The 19,640-nt window shown below is 33.9% G+C and overlaps 2 protein-coding genes across 5 annotated transcripts; one reads left to right on the top strand and one right to left on the bottom strand.

Annotated features, from left to right (window-relative positions):
- The first annotated feature begins 762 nt into the window (after window positions 1–762).
- LOC146886535 (uncharacterized) lies at window positions 763–4,392 on the top strand. The gene is made up of 6 exons (XM_085673496.1): window positions 763–787; window positions 888–1,015; window positions 1,155–1,225; window positions 2,701–3,676; window positions 3,765–3,951; window positions 4,036–4,392. The coding sequence occupies exons 1-6, from the start codon at window positions 763–765 to the stop codon at window positions 4,203–4,205; spliced, it is 1,557 nt and encodes a 518-aa protein (XP_085529622.1). The 3' UTR covers window positions 4,206–4,392.
- An 8,728-nt stretch (window positions 4,393–13,120) lies between these two features.
- On the bottom strand, window positions 13,121–19,200 carry LOC114186046 (interactor of constitutive active ROPs 3-like). Of its 4 annotated transcripts, none has more exons than XM_028074044.2 (5): window positions 18,984–19,200; window positions 18,749–18,831; window positions 17,175–17,281; window positions 15,639–15,825; window positions 13,121–14,983 (listed from the first exon to the last, which is right to left on the bottom strand). In XM_028074044.2, the coding sequence occupies exons 3-5, from the start codon at window positions 17,195–17,197 to the stop codon at window positions 13,343–13,345; spliced, it is 1,851 nt and encodes a 616-aa protein (XP_027929845.1). In that variant the 5' UTR covers window positions 17,198–17,281; window positions 18,749–18,831; window positions 18,984–19,200; the 3' UTR covers window positions 13,121–13,342. The 4 variants fall into 4 exon arrangements, with proteins under 4 accessions (XP_027929845.1, XP_027929847.1, XP_027929846.1 ...); XM_028074046.2 differs by having other exon boundaries at window positions 15,639–15,810; XM_028074045.2 differs by having other exon boundaries at window positions 17,175–17,267.
- Window positions 19,201–19,640: the final 440 nt, after the last annotated feature.

The following is a 19,640-nucleotide window of genomic DNA, read 5'->3' as shown; positions in this document are numbered from 1 at the left end:
GAATCCGTTTTACAAAAGATTTCAAGTTATAGTTTCTGAAACGGAAATTGACGTTACCTTCCTTCTTTTCTTGCTTATCACTTTCTCATTCACGTGAATACATATTGTTTACTTTACATCCTTAGTTTATTATTTTTTTTTCTTTCGCTTTTATGCTCACGGTGCAGACCATATATATATACTTAAAGTTTGTTATTTTTACGCATTCCTTTTTTTCTTCTTTGGTGAGCCATGCATCAAGACCTTTAGACAATAAATAAAGGTCATACAAAATTTATGATTGTGGTAGGGTCGTGGGCACTAGTTAGAGTATATTAAGGTGTTGACTTTTCTCATTGTAATTTTTTTAATGAAATGGATTACAGAATCTGTTTCATAACGTTTTGAAACGGAATCTGTATTCTGTTTCCTATACATTTTGAGTTTTATCGTGCAACAGTTTTTGTATTCCGTTTGGTAAAAGTTTGGGGGTGCAGGGACGTTGACGCAGTAAATAAAATTTACTGCGTCCCTACCCACTTTTACCCAGGGTATAAGCGTCAATTTTGGGGGTACAGAAGAACTCTTGGAGGTGCAGAGAGAAGGCCCCCTTTCCTTTCTTTATCAGCCCATGAAGAGACGGGACAATGATGACCCACAACGGCAGAGGACTTCTTCTTCCTCCTCTAAGCATTTTTTCAGGGCGCCTTCTCCCTGCACCTCCAAGAAATCTCCTGTACCCCCAAAATTTACGTTTCTGCCCTTATTTAATATCCTGTGAGAATGGGTGAAAGTGGGTACGGACGCAGTAAATTTCATTTACTGCGTCAACGTCCCTGCACCCCCCAAAACGTTACTATACGTTCCTATTTCATATTCTTGTACTCCGTCTGTTCTCCATCATCCAGTGTCTGCTTTCATTCGTGCTTCTTCAGTCAGTGGTCCCTCTCATTCGTGCTTCTTCAGTCCTTCATTCTCTGCGGTGGTCCCTGGTGTCTTCGTTCGTTCATTCTGTCTGTGGTGGTCCCTCGAAGAGGTTTGTATTGTATGACTTTGATTTATGTTTTTTTAAGTAATCCTGATTTGTTTATTCTGTCTGAGTATGCATTTGATTATTGTTTTGTTTATTCTGTCACACTGAGTATGCATTATTGTGATTATTATTGTGATTGAAGGTTGATTCTTTGAAGGAAGTTCTTCTGAGTAACCGCGTTAGCTCCTCCAAGTGGTATTTCTGTCAATCCAGGTTAGCCTTCATACCACCATAAGTTTGTAAATGGAATTTGTTTGAAGGGATTGTTTGGAATTCAAAATGTATGGGAAACGGAATACAGAATCCGTTTCATAAAAAAATTTGCAAATTTTTTTATGAAACGGAATATAGAATCCGTTTCATACAGTTTTGAAACGGATTCTGTATTTCGTTTCATAAAAATTTGCAAATTTTTTTAGAAACGGAGTACAGAAACCGTTTCATAACATTTTGAAACGGATTCTGTATTCCGTTTCCCATACATTATGATTTTCGTGTCATTGCATATGTATCATGGTAGAATTGAATAACTTATTTCGTTGAAATTTCCGCTCCTTATTTGTATGGATGTTTTGTCCAACACACCAAACACTTGAAGTCCAAACACTTGAACATGAAATAGAAACCAAAATTTTGTTTTTCCAAACGGATTACATAATCCGTGTCTTAAAGATGTGAAACGGAATAGCTAGTCCGTTTCATAGTATTCCGTTTCATACTTTGATTTTGTGTGTTGGTGTGTATATTATGTTATTGGTGAATTTTTAATGTGAGTGAATGTATACTGTGTGTGTGATTGGTGAATTTTCTAACGTAAATTATGCAATGAATATCAACATGCAATTAGTTTTCAATTTTTGAATATCAACATGCAATTAGTTTTCAATTTTTGATACGTGTTGCATTCACTCGTTTTCTGTGATACGTGTTGCATTCTTTATGCATTTAGATGGGTTATTTACTTATTAAAATTTCTTTTTTTATTATAGTTCATTATGGAAGATCATCATTTTAGTTATTTGAGTTTCTTGGATTCTCAAGCGGATTCTCAACAAAATTGTAGTCTCATGTCAGAGTTTTCTGATTTTGTTCATGATATCTGCGAACAAGATTATACATCTCATTTTACAACCGATGATATTTTCTCAACACGTGAAGATTTAATTAAATGGGTTAGAGGGGTTGCTTATAATCTTGGGTTTGTCGTTATTATTCTAAGATCGGATAAATACAATGGACAACCAGGAAGAAAGACCCATGTATTATTAGGTTGTGAAAGAGGTGGAAAATATAGAAAATACAAGTGTGATGCAGAACCCAGTTTATCTGGGACAAGAAAATGTGATTGTCCCTTTAGATTGAGAGGGAGACCCATCTCTCAAGGGGAGGGATGGGTGTTGAACGTAAAATGTGGTTACCATAATCACGATGTCTCTTCTACTCTAGTTGGTCACCCCTATGCGGGTAGGTTGAAGTCTACTGAACAGTCGTTGCTTGTTGATATGACCAAAAGTCAAGTCAAACCTGCAAATATACTTCTCACTTTGAAAGAAAAAGATGATTGTAATGTTACAACTCTGAAGCAAGTGTATAATGCGAGATATAGGTACAAACGTTCAATAAGAGGTTCAAGAACTGAGTTACAACAGTTAATGGTTTATATGATTTCCTTGTATAAATTGTACTAGGGTTGAGTCTGCTCACTGGAGTCTGAAGAAAGTTCTTGGAAGTAGTATGGGAGACCTTTGTTCGTGTTGGGATGAAATTCACAACGTTATTATCTTGCAACACAACGAAATTAAGGCGTCTTTTGAAAGAAGTTTAAATCTGATCAGTGACTCTTACAAGGCATTGAGTTATAGAAGATTAGTGGGAAATATTTCTAGATGTGCCTTAGAACTCCTTGCTCCAGAGTTGGAAAGAGTAAAAAAGATTGGATTCGATAGTAGTCGTTGTGGCTGCATTCTCAGACAAACTTATGGTCTACCATGTGCGTGTGAATTAGCACGATATAATCCTGGGATTATTCCTCTCCAAGAAATTCATGTGATGTGGACTAGGTTGAGCTTCTCCAATGTCTCATCTTCACAATCTGAAGGGCAATTATCTATTCAGAGGGAGGTTGATCTACTGCTTAATCTTTTCAAAGAAGTTGATATTGCAGGAAAAGTGACCATAAAACATAAATTACTTGACATAGTTAGCCCTTCCATGACATCGATGTTACCACCACCGAGTAAAGTTAAGACGAAAGGTGCAGCTAAGAGTCATAGATCAAAGAAGTCAACCAAACGTGATCCCTCCTATTTTGAGCATGTGGACGCCTTCATTGAGTCCTCAAGACAAGACACATGTGTTGCAAAAACAGAAAACAAGGTCAAGAGCAAACGTGTAATTGAAGAGAAAGTAATACCCATGGTAGAACAGTTCAATCCTGTTTTTCATCCTTATATACTCGATGTTGTCGATGTTGTGGCGGACGGTCATTGTGGATATAGATGCATTGCTGCATTGTTGGGTATGGGTGAGGAGTCGTGGCCTCTAATCAGACATGATCTATACAAAGAACTTAGTCAATGGCGAGATGAATATGCAACGTTAGTTGGAGGCTATGATCGTCTGGAAGAACTGAGAAAGTCTTTACTAGTTCAATCACCATCAGAGGTATAACTTCTATACACCAGTGTTGAAATTTATGTATTACAAGTTTTTTATGATTTTCTTTTATTATATTCTAATTAATTATATACAGGCTAATCGAGACAAGTGGATGACTATACCAGACATGGGGTATGCGATTGCTAATCGATATAATGTAATCCTCGTGTGCTTGTCATCAGTTCAGAATTTGACTATATTCCCACTTCGTACATCCCCACCTATTTCGCAAAGTCAACATCGACTAATTTGTATCGGACATGTTTACAATTCTCATTTTGTGCAGATATATATATGTTTATATATATATATATATATATAATTTTTATAAATAACTTTATTTCTCTATTGACTAATTGCGTATTTACAGGTTCGTCTACAAGAAGGCTGTCCATTACCGACAGTGGATATCATATCATCTAGCAATTGTTACCCAAAGGCAAAAGGGTGGGCATCATTTTATAGAGATAGGATGCAAGCATTCCTAGATTTACACATAGTGGATCGTAGTTATGTAGATCTCATGGAAGACTGATATTTGTTGATTGTATTTAAGTATTTCACTGTTGTAGTTTGTAATTATTTTACCAATATATAAAATTCTAACTCCTTTGGCCAAGGGACGGATATATTTTGGCCTCATTGCTAACATTAAATAACTTAATATAAAATACCATATATAGATGAAATATCTTAACATAAAATCCAATACAAATGTCAATTCTAACATCAAATACAAATAAATCGACTATCCAGACGTAGATGGTCGTCGACCTCGAACTCTACGTCCTCCTCTAGTCTCTTCCTCTTCAACTCCATCTTGAGCCATCTGCAATAACTCATGAGTGCGATCCAGGCAACTGTGCCCTCAGTAACATCTCTACAGTCTATCATCCGCTGAAGACCACCTACAATGCGTTTCACGAGACCCTGTGATAATAACAAGTTAATGTCAAATATTAATAGTTACTAATAATATGAACAACTAAATGTGTTACATACCAATAAACCACTGGAAGATGATGACGGTGACGTCCTCTGAACTGTTATGTCATCTGGCAAATTCCGACGAAGTCGGGGCACAAGCACAAGGCTAGGTCGGTCGGCCTCAGCTCCACGTAAAATGTATGGATGGGAGACTCTCCTAAACCACTGCAAATATTCATCCGAACAAGAAAAAGGAGCTGGTGCTTGGACCACTTGATGTACAACAAACTGCTCGTGCTTTTTCCACCGATCATCAATAGCCTCAAAGTCCATCATGGGAACCGAACTAGGCGGTCGTGGAATAGGCTGGATGAAGCCAAATTGTCGCAACACACGCTCCGGCAAATGACGTTGAACGACGGTCCCAACCCTCAGGAAGCCAGAAAACATGCCATGTGTTACCAGTTGTCGAGCAGCTCTGTGTGCTACATATGAGTTCCAAATCATCCCATCATATGTCAAGCCATCCAACTGGACTCTAACATCAGCTATAGCGGAAATGGCTCGTCCAGTGACATAACGTAGAGCACGGGGTTCAGTCTCCACATATGTATCCCGTACTTGCTTCCTTAATGTAGGGAAGTGCTCGTATATCCAAGTCTGTATCAAATAATATTTCATTTAACCATTGTCATATAAAACTAAAAACAAGTCAAATAAAGAATAAAATGTTATATAAATGGGTACCTACAGAAGAGGTAGATATCCAGCTAATTGCTTTGTATTTGCAAAGCTGGCATCTCCTAGTTGCTCATATAAGTGGACAAGAGCAGCAACTCCCCAACCATATGTACGACATGTGGAGAGATCTCTAAATAGCTCGAGATAATGTGTACGAACATAGGTGGCGCTTTTGTTAGCAAATATCGTGCACCCTACAAGGTGCAAAAGATATGCACGTGCAGCAAACTCCCATAGCTCGTTTTCACAACAGCTGTGATACAAGTCTCTCAACCAGCTCAGTCGGACCTGTGCACCCCGACTTTGATTCAGCTCCACACATGCCATGGCCCGGTCAACACCAAGAAGTGTCGTCGAAATCTGAACAGAATCTTCATATTCCAGATTTTCAGTGGAGCAAAAGTTTCCACTGATGGAAAGATGGAGAAGTGACCATACGTCATCCAAAGTGATGGTCATCTCTCCAATGGGTAAATGAAAAGTATTAGTCTCGGGATGCCATCTCTCCACGAAACCCAATACTAACCCAAGATCGATATATTCATATAAAATATCGCACAAAGGCGATAATCCAGAAGCTAACACAAAAGGTGCAACAGCAGGGTGAGGACGTCCTAATTTCTTAACTTTTTTAATATGGGAGACCACTTTCACAACTCGATCCTACCAGAAGAAACAAACAACAATAAAAATACTTAACAACAACAAAATTAAACCTATATAAAAACTTCTTACTGACCTGACCATCCCATATCATGCGTGCAACATGATCATGGTACTGCGTCAATAAAGATGTATCATACGGCCCACCAGGAAATCCTCCACCATCGTTATCAATGACCTGCTCGTCCTCCCGAGGAACGTCAGGAACCTCATTCTCAACAATGTCGTCCTCAACAACATTAGCCTCATGCTAACCCCTTCTACGAGCCGATGCTGTCGGTCTCTTTCGTGCAGCACCCTGTGTGGAACTCTCAGGTGCATCATTTGAACCATGTCTAGATATATTTCCTCGTGTCCTAACCATATCTATAATAAAATAAAATACAAATTAATAAATAAAAAATAATAAATACTCGCACTCATCTTTCCTTTTTTTTTCCTCATACAAACACAAGTGCACGTTCAATTTCATCAAACGAATTTAAATAAAAAACATTAAACGCATCCAAAAAAACAAACAGAAACGGATTTTGTAAAAAAAAAAAAAAAAAAAAACCGAAACGGATCCCACATTCCGTTTTGAAAAAAAAAATTTAAACGTGAAACGGATTACACAATCCGTTTCAAAAAAAAAAAAACGGATTCCAAAATCCGTTTTCTAAAAAAAAAGGGAAACGGATTCCACAATCCGTTTCCTAAAAAAAAAAAAAATTAGACGGGAAACGGATTCCACAATCCGTTTCCAAAAAAAAAATAAAAAACACGGATTCCAGAATCCGTTTTGAAAAAAAAAAAAAAAAGGGGAAACGGATTCTACAATCCGTTTCCTTAAAAAAAATAAAAACACCACAACCTTTCCTCTCAAACGCACACCACTCATCAACACAACCCACCTTTCCAGGTTTAACAAAAAGCTATATGTAAAAACCTACATATAAAATCAATAAAAATAAAAATATACACATGCATTAAAATAAAAATATACACTGTCTAATATTAAAAAACCAGTATTACTTACCTGCAAAAATTGAGAAGCCGCGAGAAAGGATCAAACGTGGTTGCCGACGGTGGGGAGAAGAATGGTGTGTGGAGGAGAAAAGGAGAAAAGGATGGCGTGGGGAGAATGGTTTGTGGGAGAAGAGGGAGAAGAGGGAGAAGAGGGAGAATGAGTGCGGTGCAGTGGGGGAGAAGGAGTGCGGTGCAGTGTGGGGGAGAAGGAGTGCAGTGTAGTGGGGGAGAAGAATGCTTTGTGGGGAGGCTAGGTCAAAGATTCCAAGGGTGGTGCAGTGCGTGCAACGTGCAAAGAGAGGGAATCTGCTTTTTATTGGGGTGCGGGTGGAGGGGTTTTGGGGGTGCAGTGTGCTGAGGAGTGTGAGGGGTGCAGGGATATTTAGGGGTGCAATTCGGTGAAATTGAGAAAAGACACAGTAAGTTTTTTTTTTTAACCAGGGGCAACGTTGGAAATAAAGTAGGTTTTGGGGGTACAGGAGAGATTATTGGAGGTGCAGGGAGAAGCCCCCTTTTTTCAGCAACCCAAAATTTTTTCAAAATTTTCTCAATTTTTTTTAAATGATCCTTCACTTTCACACTATGATAACAAAAATTCATCTTTCTCTCTTTCTTTATATTTATTATCCACAAACACTCGCCCCCTCTCACACCTTAGGTTGGTAATAGATTCCAAAATTCAGATTTTAAATAAAGTACGGTAATTTTGTTAACCAAATTTCATAATTCGGTTAAGAAAATTATCGGATTTAAAAATATATTTGAGAATTATATATATATATATATATATATATATATATATATATATATATATATATATTCGCCGCCAACTGTAGCAGCACCATCCGCTAAAATTTGTCCCTTTTTGATGCATTTACCTCGGTGAACCTGGGGTTTGGAACCCTAGTGTTTAGTTGCCAAAATTGAGTTTGGAACGATTATCATATTCATTGATAATTGTGGAAAGGGGGCATTTTTGTTTCCCTTTTTGGAGAATATTTGATAAAGTGTGGATTTTTTTATAACAGTGTTGTTCAAGAGCGGAAGCAGAAGGTCAATTGTAGAAAATAATCACTCTAAAGCGGAATCTGCAAGATGGTGTTTCCAGTTTACGTGCGAAGTAGTGGGTTCATAAGTGCGAACCTGCATTTCTCTACATTACTTTGTTATCCCTCACCGTGGTGTGCGTAGTAGCCATTAGATGTTGAGAATTTAACATGTCTGCATCATGGTTGAAGTGGGTTGGAATAAGGTGTACCCATTTAAAGAAATGGTTATGTAACTCGTTATCCCACATGTAAGTGCAAAACAATGATTTGGGTTCTGCTAACCTATGCTAAATCATTTGAACAAAACCTTTTCCCTGGTTGACTATCTTTATAAGTATCCTTTTCAACAGTCCCCTTGGTGACATCAATAATTTATAAAATTTGTTAATTAAGTGACGTTAGAGGAAGTTATAACGAGAAATTTTGCAGATTGTGTCATACGTCTTGCATACGAAAAAATTGCAGTTTATGTGCAAAGCGGTGTTATCGTAAGTGCAAACTTGCATTTTTCTGCATTACATTGTTTTCCCTCACCCTCATTAAAGTAGTAGCCATTAAGTTTTTACAATTTAACATGTGTGGTTCATGGTTGAGGTGGAATTTAATAAGGTGAAGCCATTTCAAGAAAGGGTAGTGTCACTCGTGATCCCGAATTTAAGTGCAAACCAAGGTGTGCAGTTATGCTAAGGTGAGCCCATTTCAATAGATGGTTGTGCCACTTCTCATCTTGGATTTAAGTGCAAAAAGGGAAACCCAACATTGTAACAAAAAAAAAAAACACTTTATCAAATATTCTCCAAAAAAGGAGACAAAAATGCCTCATTTCCACAAACACCAACAAATACCACGAATTTATTGCAGTGGGTAAACCCAATACTTTTTTTGCTCCACCAACGGGGAAATGACGAATCTCGTCGGAAAATAACTTCGAAAATGGAGGAACAAAAAACTTGAAAAATGGAGGAAGAAGAAACTTAAGGAGATGGACGAAGAAGACACTTCGTAAATGGATGAAGAAAAAACTTGGGAGAAGGAAAAAGAACAAACATGGGAATGGAAAAAGAACAAACTGCTCTGCACTTCTCTCACGACTTCCACTCCTCTCTCTCGCTCTCAAGCATGATCAACGTGAAAATTGTGCAAAAAAAAAAAATTTAGATTCAAAAAACAGTATCACGTCAGGTAGTGAGAGAAGTTGTCAAATAATGGTTGTCAATATATCATTTTCTATAATAATAATAACAATATAAATTTAATCTCATATTAATTTATGATAACAAAGATAATAACTTTATTTTATAAATGTATAATTTTATAACTATTATTATTTTATGAATTTATTTTACTTATTATTATTGTTTATGAATTTATTTTAATTATCATTGTTTATTATCATTTTAGTCTTTATAGACTCTTTTTTTTTTACCTTTTATTACTTTAGATGGTAAAGATTAAAAAAAAGTTTTAAAAAATATACGCATATAGGTTAAAAATTTTGCACAAAAATTTTTCTAGGTAACATAAAATTTAATTTCTCCATAATATACTTTAATAATATAATGTTTTTATATACTAAAAAAAATATTAAAGACCGGAACTCTTTAAAAAAAATCTGGACTTTTAAAATAGATTAATGGCATAGATCCAAAATTAGAAACTGAGAGGCAGTATAAAATATATTCAAGCATAGACACATAACTCATCTAAACAACATTAGAACTTTTTTTCATACCAGTTGATTTATTTTACCGGACTTTTTATCGATTAAAAATAAAATAATTTTATAATATATAAGTGAATACAAATTTTATCTTATAAGTTGGTTCTTTCACATCTTTTGTTATCACCTTTTCTTCGTCGTTACACCTATGACGAGTTTTGCTTCTCTTAACCCTTTCATTTCTTCATATTAAAAAAAAAAAGCTCTATTTTTAACTGAAATTGAAGGAACAAAAACACATTTAACTCTTATTCTTCCGCAACAAGTTAGCTAAAAATAATGATTTGTCAATGTATTTATTATTAAAAAGGTTTAAATACCTTTTAAGTTTCAAATTTTGTAACTTTTGTCAAATCAGTCCTAATTTTATTTTTGTTCTCAAATATTTGATCATTTTTCCCCTAACACCATTTAAATTATTAACGGTAATGAACCGTTATTACCACATGTCACTTCGTGTTTTTTTTTTACTTTTGTAACTTTTTAAAAAAATTTAATTTTTTTTAAGTGTCCACTTGTCAATTAGCAACGTGCCACGTGTCATGGTCAATTATTTTGTATTCAATTTAGTTCCTATATTTGTTATTTTTTTTCAATTTAGTATTAATTTTGTTTAAAATTGAACAATTTTGTCTCTCTCAAAATTGGAACTAAATTTATTTTTTTATATTAAAGTTATAATGATGTTTTTGTTAAAATTCAAATTTTTATTAAATACTTTTTGTTTAAGATTACAATTAGTTTAAGGTTATAAAAATTAAATTTGGTCCTAATTGTTAGAGGGATAAAATTGCTTAATTTTAAACAATATTGAGACTAAATTAAAAAATAATAATGAATATAGGGACTAAATTCAATATAAAACATTAACTCTTACGCATGACACGCTACTGAGTTGACACGTGGACATTGAAAAAAATTTAAAAAAAATAAAAAAATAATAATTAAAAAACAGAAAATAATAAAAAAACTACAAAATAACACCTGACTGTCACTGTTTATTACTGTTAATAATTTAAACTGTGTTAGTAAAAATATACTAAATTGATCAAAACTGACAAAGATTGAGACCCATTTGAACACACAAAATTATGATTGATTTGACAAAAACGAAAATTGAGACAAAAATATATTTTAAGCTATTAAAAACAAGTACTTTTAATGTACTAACTTTAGCATAAAGGTAATTGTAAAATTATATGATTTACATTGTGGTAATTCTCTTACAATAGCTAATTTATGTATTATTAATATTTACTATTTATTTTAAAAAATCCGTTTGTTTTAATAGTAGCACGACCTACTTACATTCACTTGACATAGTTTTTTTAATGATAAAAATAAAAAATAATATGTCAAATGTTATTCGCTTAAGTCCGCTAATGTGTAAAAAAATATTTTTCCTTGATAGTATTTGAGCATATAGGAATCTCATGTTATTTAGTTTTAACTTGATTGAAGTGCTTATATATATATATATATATATATATATATATATATATATATATATATATATATATATATATATATATATATATATATATATATATATATATATATATATATATATATATATATATATATATATATATAATAAAATGTAATAAAATATAAAGTTAAATGGCTTTACATTATTTTTTTTCTGGAAATAAAGTCATAAAATTATTGATTTGAGATTTTTTTTTCTTTTTAAATGTAGATTTAGACTGAATGCAGACTTAAACGAATATTTATTATATAATGGTACAATCTAAAGGTCATTTTTTAAAGTTAAAATATTTTCGGACTCTAGAATTTGAAAATGCACAAACGAAATTGTGTAATTTAGAAAAAATATTTTTTCCTTTAAAAAATATTTATCTGCATTATATAATTGGGACGCCGAATGACTTCTAAATTGAATTATGTAATTTAGAAACTATTTTATTTATTTATTTATTTCAAATTTTGAAAGTTATTTTTTATTTTTAGGTTACACAAGCAAAAAGGACAAGAAGTTAAGTTTCTTTATGTTTACTTCAGTTCGGAAGAAATTCATGGAGGTGAAGGATTAAGCTGCCACTGATATACTGAACCCATTCTTTATGTCATCACTATTGCATCTCCATTTTTCACTTTTCACTGTAAAGGAAGAGGAAGAAGAAAAAAGATAATCATTACATTAAAAATAAAAAAGCTTGTTCCATAATGCATTACATATGTTTCATAAAGTTTGTTATAAAAACATATGTTTCATAAAATTTGTTATAAAATGCTCATTCCGAAAAACTCCTTCCAAAAGTTATTTTGTATATTTTAAAAAGTTTGTTCCAAAAATAATGTTCTACAAAGTTTGTTCCACAGTGCGTTTCATCCGTTCTCGAAAGCTTGTTGTAAAAATCTTATTTCAAATATTCAGTTTCAGAAATTCTATGGAAGAAATCATGTTCTGGAAGATTAATAAAACGGTAAGTTGAAATTCACTTTTCAAAGGGTAAAATAGCCATTGGAAAAATTATGAGGTGGGTGCAGTTAAACATTATGGAGGTGGAGGGAGAAAAACCCCATAACAAAAGCTCAAAGAACCTCATTTTGGATCCTAGGTTCATGAAACATTGAGAATGTCTTAATCTATACCTACGCGTACTTGCTTGATTACCTCTTTAAATTATATAAAAGACGATAATGTTATTAGGTGCAATTAGTGGTGGGAACGTGCTCTTCCATCGAGCTGACCTGTCAAAAAAACACGGGACTCAAATATTAAGTATGTTCGCCTACAAAATTTTGACTCGCATAACTCACATCTCGCGTGTACTGCTCCAACTTATATATTAAAAAAATAATTTATACTTCTATGTATTAGTTACTTTTTTTTTTGAATTTTCAGATATTCTAAATTCTTATATAAATGAAAAAAATAAATATTATATATTTTTGAATATCTTAAAATTTAAAAAATTCATCCGGATATCAAAGCACAAATATGTATGTAAATATAGATATAACAAAAATATTCGATTATTAATTTATTATTTAATTTTTTGAAGTCTATGCTTAAATTCGTAAACTTGTTAAACTTTTTCGATTTGTTAAATATTAAAAGTTTTATATAAAAAAAAACGGCCGACACATAAGCCAGAATTTATGTGGAGTGGGCAGATTTTTGAACCCGAATTTTCAATGAGGGACGAGCGGACCAATCCATATATTTGTGAATTTTAATATACATTTTTCAATTCCAGCATACATAATTAAAAAAAAAATAGTCTTGAGAGTACAAATATTGAGAATTTCCATGAAATGGAGAAGAAACAAACATTGAGACAGATCATCAAATCAATGCTTCCTGATACCACCAAGTCACAAAGAAAATATAATTTCATGGATTTTCTAGATAGAGAAATGGTGGATCATATAAAAGGGCTTAACTAAATAAATTGACTACAAAGCAGAAGTAGTAGACCATGTTCACCAAACAAGTAGAAAGGTTGTGGTCAGACAAAATTGTATAACATAAACATTGCAGTAACATAAGATTACATTGCACTACAACATTAGAAACTGGTCTAAACCAAACAGTTACTATTTTTGAGGTTTCCTCCACAAGATCCCAATCTTCTTCAGCATGTTGCCATTTTTCTTGGTCTGAAAATCATCATCAAGTTCTTCACAGAAAGGTGAGTACTTATTCATCATAGAGTTATAGTTGTTGTCTAAAGACATTGATCTCTCAGTCAGCTTCCCATTGTTCCCTGCTGAGAGCATAGCAGCAGCTGCTTCTGCAGCTTTCCTCCATTGATCAGACTGTACCTTCAATCTTCTCAGTTCAGCTTCTACTATTGAATTTGCTGCCTGAGAAGCTTCTAGCTGCTCAGCTACCCTCTCCGCTTTTCGGTTGCTCCTTTCTGCATCTTCCATCACAATACCAAGTTTCATAACAGCTTCACGTTCTGCAGCCTTAGCAGCTTCAAGTTCTGCAGCAACTTCAGCATGTCCAAACCTCTTACTGATCTCAAACTTCAGCATTTCATTCTCTTCTGATATGCTTTGCAATGTTGTTTCCTTGTCCATTAGATCACCCTTTAACTCAGCCACACATTCATCTAGTTTTCGAAGCTCCTTTTTCAGTTCAAGTTCTCTTTGGGATGAATTTCTCTTTTGAAGATGCAAATTCAGCTTCTCATTCTCCTCCACAATGCCCTGCAACTCAGTTTCCTTATCCAACAGGTTAGCCTTCAAATGTTCAATATCAGCATTCTTTCTTTTCAGTTCTACCTCTAGCTCGGATTCCCTCTGGCTTGATTCTGATTTTATCTGCTCAATCAATTCATAGGCTTTTCTGAGCTTCAATGAACACTGAATATGTTCTTCCAGGTGCTTAGTCTCATCATCAGTCTCTATGGCAGACCTCAGAGAATAAATTTCTGCATCAGTGTGATTAGGAACCTCACCCTTTTGTGATATCTCAGGTTTCAGCTCCATGTTCCCATCATCTGCAACATTTAAAGAATGGTTGCATTTGTTACTAATGGGGCCAAAATCAAGTTTACTGACTAGTGTCTCTAGTGATTCCACCCGTGTTCTAGATTGGTCTAATTCCGAAGCAGCAGAGTTGTAGCCATGCACAGCTTTTGCAGCATCAGCTCTCAGGAACTCAACAGTTCTTTTTGCAGCTTCAAGTTGTCGCAGAGTCTCATTGACCAAAGCTTGTGCCTGACCTGACTCTTTAGAATCCCTGAGTTGGTTTTTCATGTTCTCCACAAGGGAAAGTGATTCTGCCAAGTTATCCTTCAAGTTCAGTAACTCCACGTCCGATGATTCTGCAATTTGCGTGTGTGCATTCTCACAATTAGCTACCAATTCAAGTTGAACCTTCAGCTGCTGAATTTCATCGATAGCAGAGGTCAGTGAAGAAGTGTTGTCTGAGAGCTTTTGTTGTGCAGCTTTGAGTTCGGATTGCCACGCCTTATCATGATCTTCTATAGTTTTCTGGAGCTCAAGAACACGAGATTGTTCAGTAGCAGAGAACTTCTGAAGTTGCTGTTGAGAATCTTCAAGTTTCACAGATACGGCAAATAGTTGTTTCATGGACTCTTCAGCATCTTGCTGAGCTTGCTTCTTGGATGAATCAGACAAACTGAGCTGGTTCCTCACAACCTTCAAATCCTCTTTCAGTTGAGAAATCTGAGATTCTAATTCAGATATTCTGCTAGGACGCTTCCTCTAAAACATCAGAAGACTATAGTTATAAGGAATTGTATAAAACAACAAGGATTAGAAAAACCTACGCCAACAAAATAAGAAAACAAAAGAGGCCCAGAAGCAACCTAATCTTTCACAAAGCTTGAATATACAATGCCACCAAATATAGTATATAGAACCAATGATAAGTTATTACATGGCAGTGAAGTAGCTTATTCTACCAACTCAATTTATTTGAATGCAGCAGATGCTCGGGAACAGAATCCTTCAAAAAGGAGACTTTAATATCTATCTAACAGATAACGTGCATTTGTACAGGAATTAAGTGCCCACGCCATTAGAAGCCACATTATCACGTTCTCATTAGCTATATCAGTACATTGTCCAAGAATATCAATAAAAGTGAGTAGAATTAAACCCTTCAACTAATTAGACAACAGTTAACACCACCTTTTCCAAAGCCTTGAAAAATATAAACATAATCATAACAGCATCCTACAATTTCGGCAAAAAACAAAAGCGCTTTAAGTAAGCATAAAGCTTAATTTTTAATCAAAGATAAAGAAAGAAACTAAAAACAGATTTTCCGTGCCTGTTACCTTCTCACAAAAACACTTTCTAATAAAAATATTATTTTTTTAAATGGATTCTAAACCTAACTAAATTCTACACCTACCTCTGGAGCTGGACTTCTGGGTGATCTGCGGTCGGTGACTTTAGGACTTCTATTATCCTTTGAAGTTTTGTGAGCTTGGTTTGATGAAGATGCAGTGTCTAGTGTAGCAGGCCTGAGTTGGCGTCCACCACCACGAGGAGACACTTTCTGAGGCACTTCAGAGTAGCTACTTCTGAAATCATAAAATCTAAGCGATATGAATTATGATGGTCATGTTAACGAGAAAAGTTGCATTGGTATGTGGAAAGACGCATCTATGAACTCTAGCAATAAAAACCAGCAATAAACACTTTGCCATATAAAGCAAAACCAATTTCTTTAAATCACAGGGAAATCTGAACTTGGTAGTTGCTAACATGTTACAGAGTTCCTTTATGTGGTTTGAACATAGAGTACACTGGATGCTCCTAAACCCAAACTGTTACACAGATTTAAACAGACAAGTGCTGAGTTAATTACATTTACTTTTGCTGTAAAGAGTAATTGAGTAATAAATACGTGAGTAATACTGCTTAAAGTTACAATCAAGTCTTGTCAGATGTAACGTAAGTGTCATTAACCATATAATTAATTAATTCAACTTCAAAATTAAAACTTTTTGCAAAGCATTAAAACCCATATTATGATTATTGATTTATATGGTAATAAATATTCAAATTTGAACCTTATAACTCGTGCCGAAAATGTTATTCTTATATATCTATCGTCAAACATTTACCATCGTACAACCAATGATAATTAACGACTGGACTGTCTTATGCTTTTTCCTCTATAAAAAAAATACTATAAAGTTGTTACACAAGGTGACATTATAGCCATTTGAAATAGACAGTGATGCAGCGAAATCAATTCCAGTTAGAAAAACTAAAACTTTTGCTCACAATATTAATGATTATAATTATAATTGTAACTGGGAATAAAAGCCCCGGGTCCAATCTTCAATTCCGCAGTTAACGCCGCCCATTTAAAACGCACTTGAACAACAAATCATTAGTCTTATGAAAAAAATGACAGAAGTAAACTCTCAGCGACAAAAACCCAACAAATATATTTAACCTTAGAAACATGCGCTTATTAAGGAATAAAATTAACCAAAAAAGAAAGACAAGCATCAAACTTTAAGATTCTTACTACCCTGATTGCAGAATGTTTCAACACCATATAGCTAATAGCTCGATATGAAAATGACACGAACTATGTGAGGAAATTTGTAAAAGTGGGGAGAGTTAAAAGTTGAAACTGTAAATAGTTGAAAAACATTTGCTTGAGTTGGTGCTAAGTTAGTAACCATGTGAGAACTTTTAACTATACCCGTCAATTGGAACAGAGTTATTATATACAGTTTATGCATTAAAGCTTTAGATCCATGAGCACATTATGTTCCAGATATAGTAGTTAACATTTGAATTTGAAAGTATGAGAATTGAGAAATGAGAACATAATTTAAGGTGAAAAATCCCATTGATTTAGCCTTATCATGGCATTTAAACATCACAATATAATTTTGAACTAAGAATAGAAAATTGAAGCTATTACCTTGTCTTTGGGGTCTGCTGCATGGTTTAACTGCCTTGTGTTCCAGGAAAGTAAAAGGGGTTAATAATTAGGACCTTGCTACTTGAATGCTCCCTGACCCACAAGGACTATAACAGTTCAGAAAAATATCATTAACTGAGGGAATCCAATGTGAAGGTCAATGAAGTTGGGGGAAAATAAATAGGTTCATGCAGGATGAATGCATTCCTAATCATCATCACATATCAAATCATAAATGCACAACAATTGCATCCACCAAATTTCACTTTATTTCATTTCCAAAAGTTACTCCTTTATTACTCCCTTTTAGACGTACCTGAAGAAAGTATATCTAAAATTGAAGACATCACTTAAAGAAAATACTATCAGGGCAGAGATTCTGGGCAGCATTGTAAGAAGATGAAATGAAAATTACAAGAGTTTTGGTACTTGAAATTTTTGTATGGATGAATTTAGTCCTTGAGAAACTGCTACTGGTATATATTTGGGTGAAATGTGTAGAATTCAGTTTGCATTGTTGGATAAACATGTTATGCATCAATTTAGTTACAAGAAAATAACACACAAAACAAGTGTTACCTGTGTAATTTGACATCGTAATCACGCTCTAAAAGACAAAAGTGTCTTTTTATTAGCTGATGAAATGAATGACTAGAACTTTGTGTCAAAAAATCCCAGAAAATATTTAAGAGGCACGTTCTACTGACAGGACACCCCATTACAGACACGTCCAAATCTTCATCTTGTAAATGACTAAGATACCCATTTTACCCATTTATGTGAGTGAAATCACATTCATGTGCTGTGGACTTTTTTGTAATTGCAATGAAAAAAAAAATATTCTTAACCTCCATTTAGCCGTGAAAGAAGGGCATTCAGAGTGGCCATTCAATGACTTACACATTGACATTTTCCCATAATATTTTCAATGAGGAAGGAAAGGAAATAGACATGAACATTATCGTAAATAGAAAAAATAGACATGATGGTAATATAGATAGGGATTCTTATAACAATTTGTTATGTGTGCTTGGTGGACAACGAGCATTGAACAGGGAAACACCAAAGTAGAAAAATAGGGGGAGATTCATCTTTTGAAATTAAAAAAAGAAAGTGTAAGAAGTTCTCTTTATTAAGCATATTGAAAAAGAAGAAACAAGCACGGAATTAACTAACAAAGAAAGAACATCATGGAATCCAATCCAACTCTTTTAACACTACAATCTCACATTCCGAAATGAAAAGGAACAAGATTTTACTATCTAATTCTACTGTTCAAAACACATGTTTCCCTCATTAATAATGTACTCAAATTCGAAAAGTATGTGCTAAATCATAAAGCAGCGAAACCTCGCAACTCCTACACTTTAAAACAGAGAACCGCGTTAATGCCACTTTTAATGTTAGCATAACTTTCCAATTAAATAAATTATGTAGCAGTTTAAAGTAAAAAAAGCGGTCAAAAAAGAAACGCAGAAACATCATTAATAAACTTTTAATTTTTTCCGGAAATTAAAGATAAACATTTCACATTCCTAACAAGAACAAGGAGAAGGAGATGAAGAACTTGAAACCTCTAAGTTATAAGGAACGTAACGAATCACAGTGATGAAGGAGGAGATCTTGTTTTCCAGAGTGTGTTAAAATGGCCATTAACCTGGACAAGAAGCAATTAGCAAGATAATGATTATGCAGTTATATTAATATAATTATAATAATAAAGACTCTCACAACTTTCATGCGTTTTCCTGCATAAAAAGGACAATGCAGAAGAAGAAACGACATAACAAGGTGGGTGCTGATTCATACCCCGAGCGAAAACCTTTTGAACATATTAACTAAACGATGAATTTCTGTTGAGTGAGCGAATGTTTGATGTGTGAGTGTTGGAATCTGGCACTGGTTTTTTTGTGTTTGTTGTTGGCAACAAGAAGGAGCAGTGTTGAGGTGAAGAAGAAAAACGTGAATGGGTGCGAGAGGGGGAAAGAACAGTCCTTAGACTATAACAGAACATAACACATATATATTTGTCCTTTCACAACGTTAATTGTTTTCAAGTAGCACCTTGCGTCCGTCACTACCATTTTGTCCACAGAATATTTTATTTTATTATGTTTATTTAATAAGTGTAAACACAGGCACTATCGTGTATGTCTATGTATTTTTTAATTATGCATTATATTATATTAGTAATCGATGATATTATAATGTTATTAAGTTAATAAATAAAATAAAATTATATTTATAAAGATGTACAAAGAAAATATAATAAAATAACGGTTGATGTAGGAAAAAAAAAGAATAAGGAAGTAAATAGTTTTATAAAAACATGTAAAAGTAACCATTAATTTTTAAAAATTTAACAAATAATTACATTATAAAAGGTAAAGTTGGAACTATGAAATGTGGACACAAAAGAGGAAAGAGAGAATCCTCTTTATATATAGTTATAAATATATTAAGAAA

This window comes from Vigna unguiculata, chromosome 5, assembly GCF_037176805.1.
Source record: "Vigna unguiculata cultivar grain cowpea cultivar isolate G323 ecotype 2 chromosome 5, ASM3717680v1, whole genome shotgun sequence".
Taxonomy (NCBI): domain Eukaryota; kingdom Viridiplantae; phylum Streptophyta; class Magnoliopsida; order Fabales; family Fabaceae; genus Vigna; species Vigna unguiculata.
This window is presented reverse-complemented; position numbering and strand designations above follow the sequence as displayed.

Excerpts from the sequence above, each read along its gene's own strand:
- LOC146886535 (XM_085673496.1), top strand. The coding sequence starts at position 763 with ATGGGTGAAAGTGGGTACGGACGCA. Across the intron at positions 788-887 it reads TGAAAGTGGGTACGGACGCA|TGTCTGCTTTCATTCGTGCT; the intron begins GTAAATTTCATT and ends TCCATCATCCAG. Across the intron at positions 3,952-4,035 it reads TGTTTACAATTCTCATTTTG|TACAGGTTCGTCTACAAGAA; the intron begins TGCAGATATATA and ends TAATTGCGTATT.
- LOC114186046 (XM_028074044.2), bottom strand. The coding sequence starts at position 17,197 with ATGCAGCAGACCCCAAAGACAAG. Across the intron at positions 15,826-17,174 it reads CAGCAGACCCCAAAGACAAG|ATTTTATGATTTCAGAAGTA; the intron begins GTAATAGCTTCA and ends CATATCGCTTAG. Across the intron at positions 14,984-15,638 it reads CCAGAAGTCCAGCTCCAGAG|AGGAAGCGTCCTAGCAGAAT; the intron begins GTAGGTGTAGAA and ends CTGATGTTTTAG.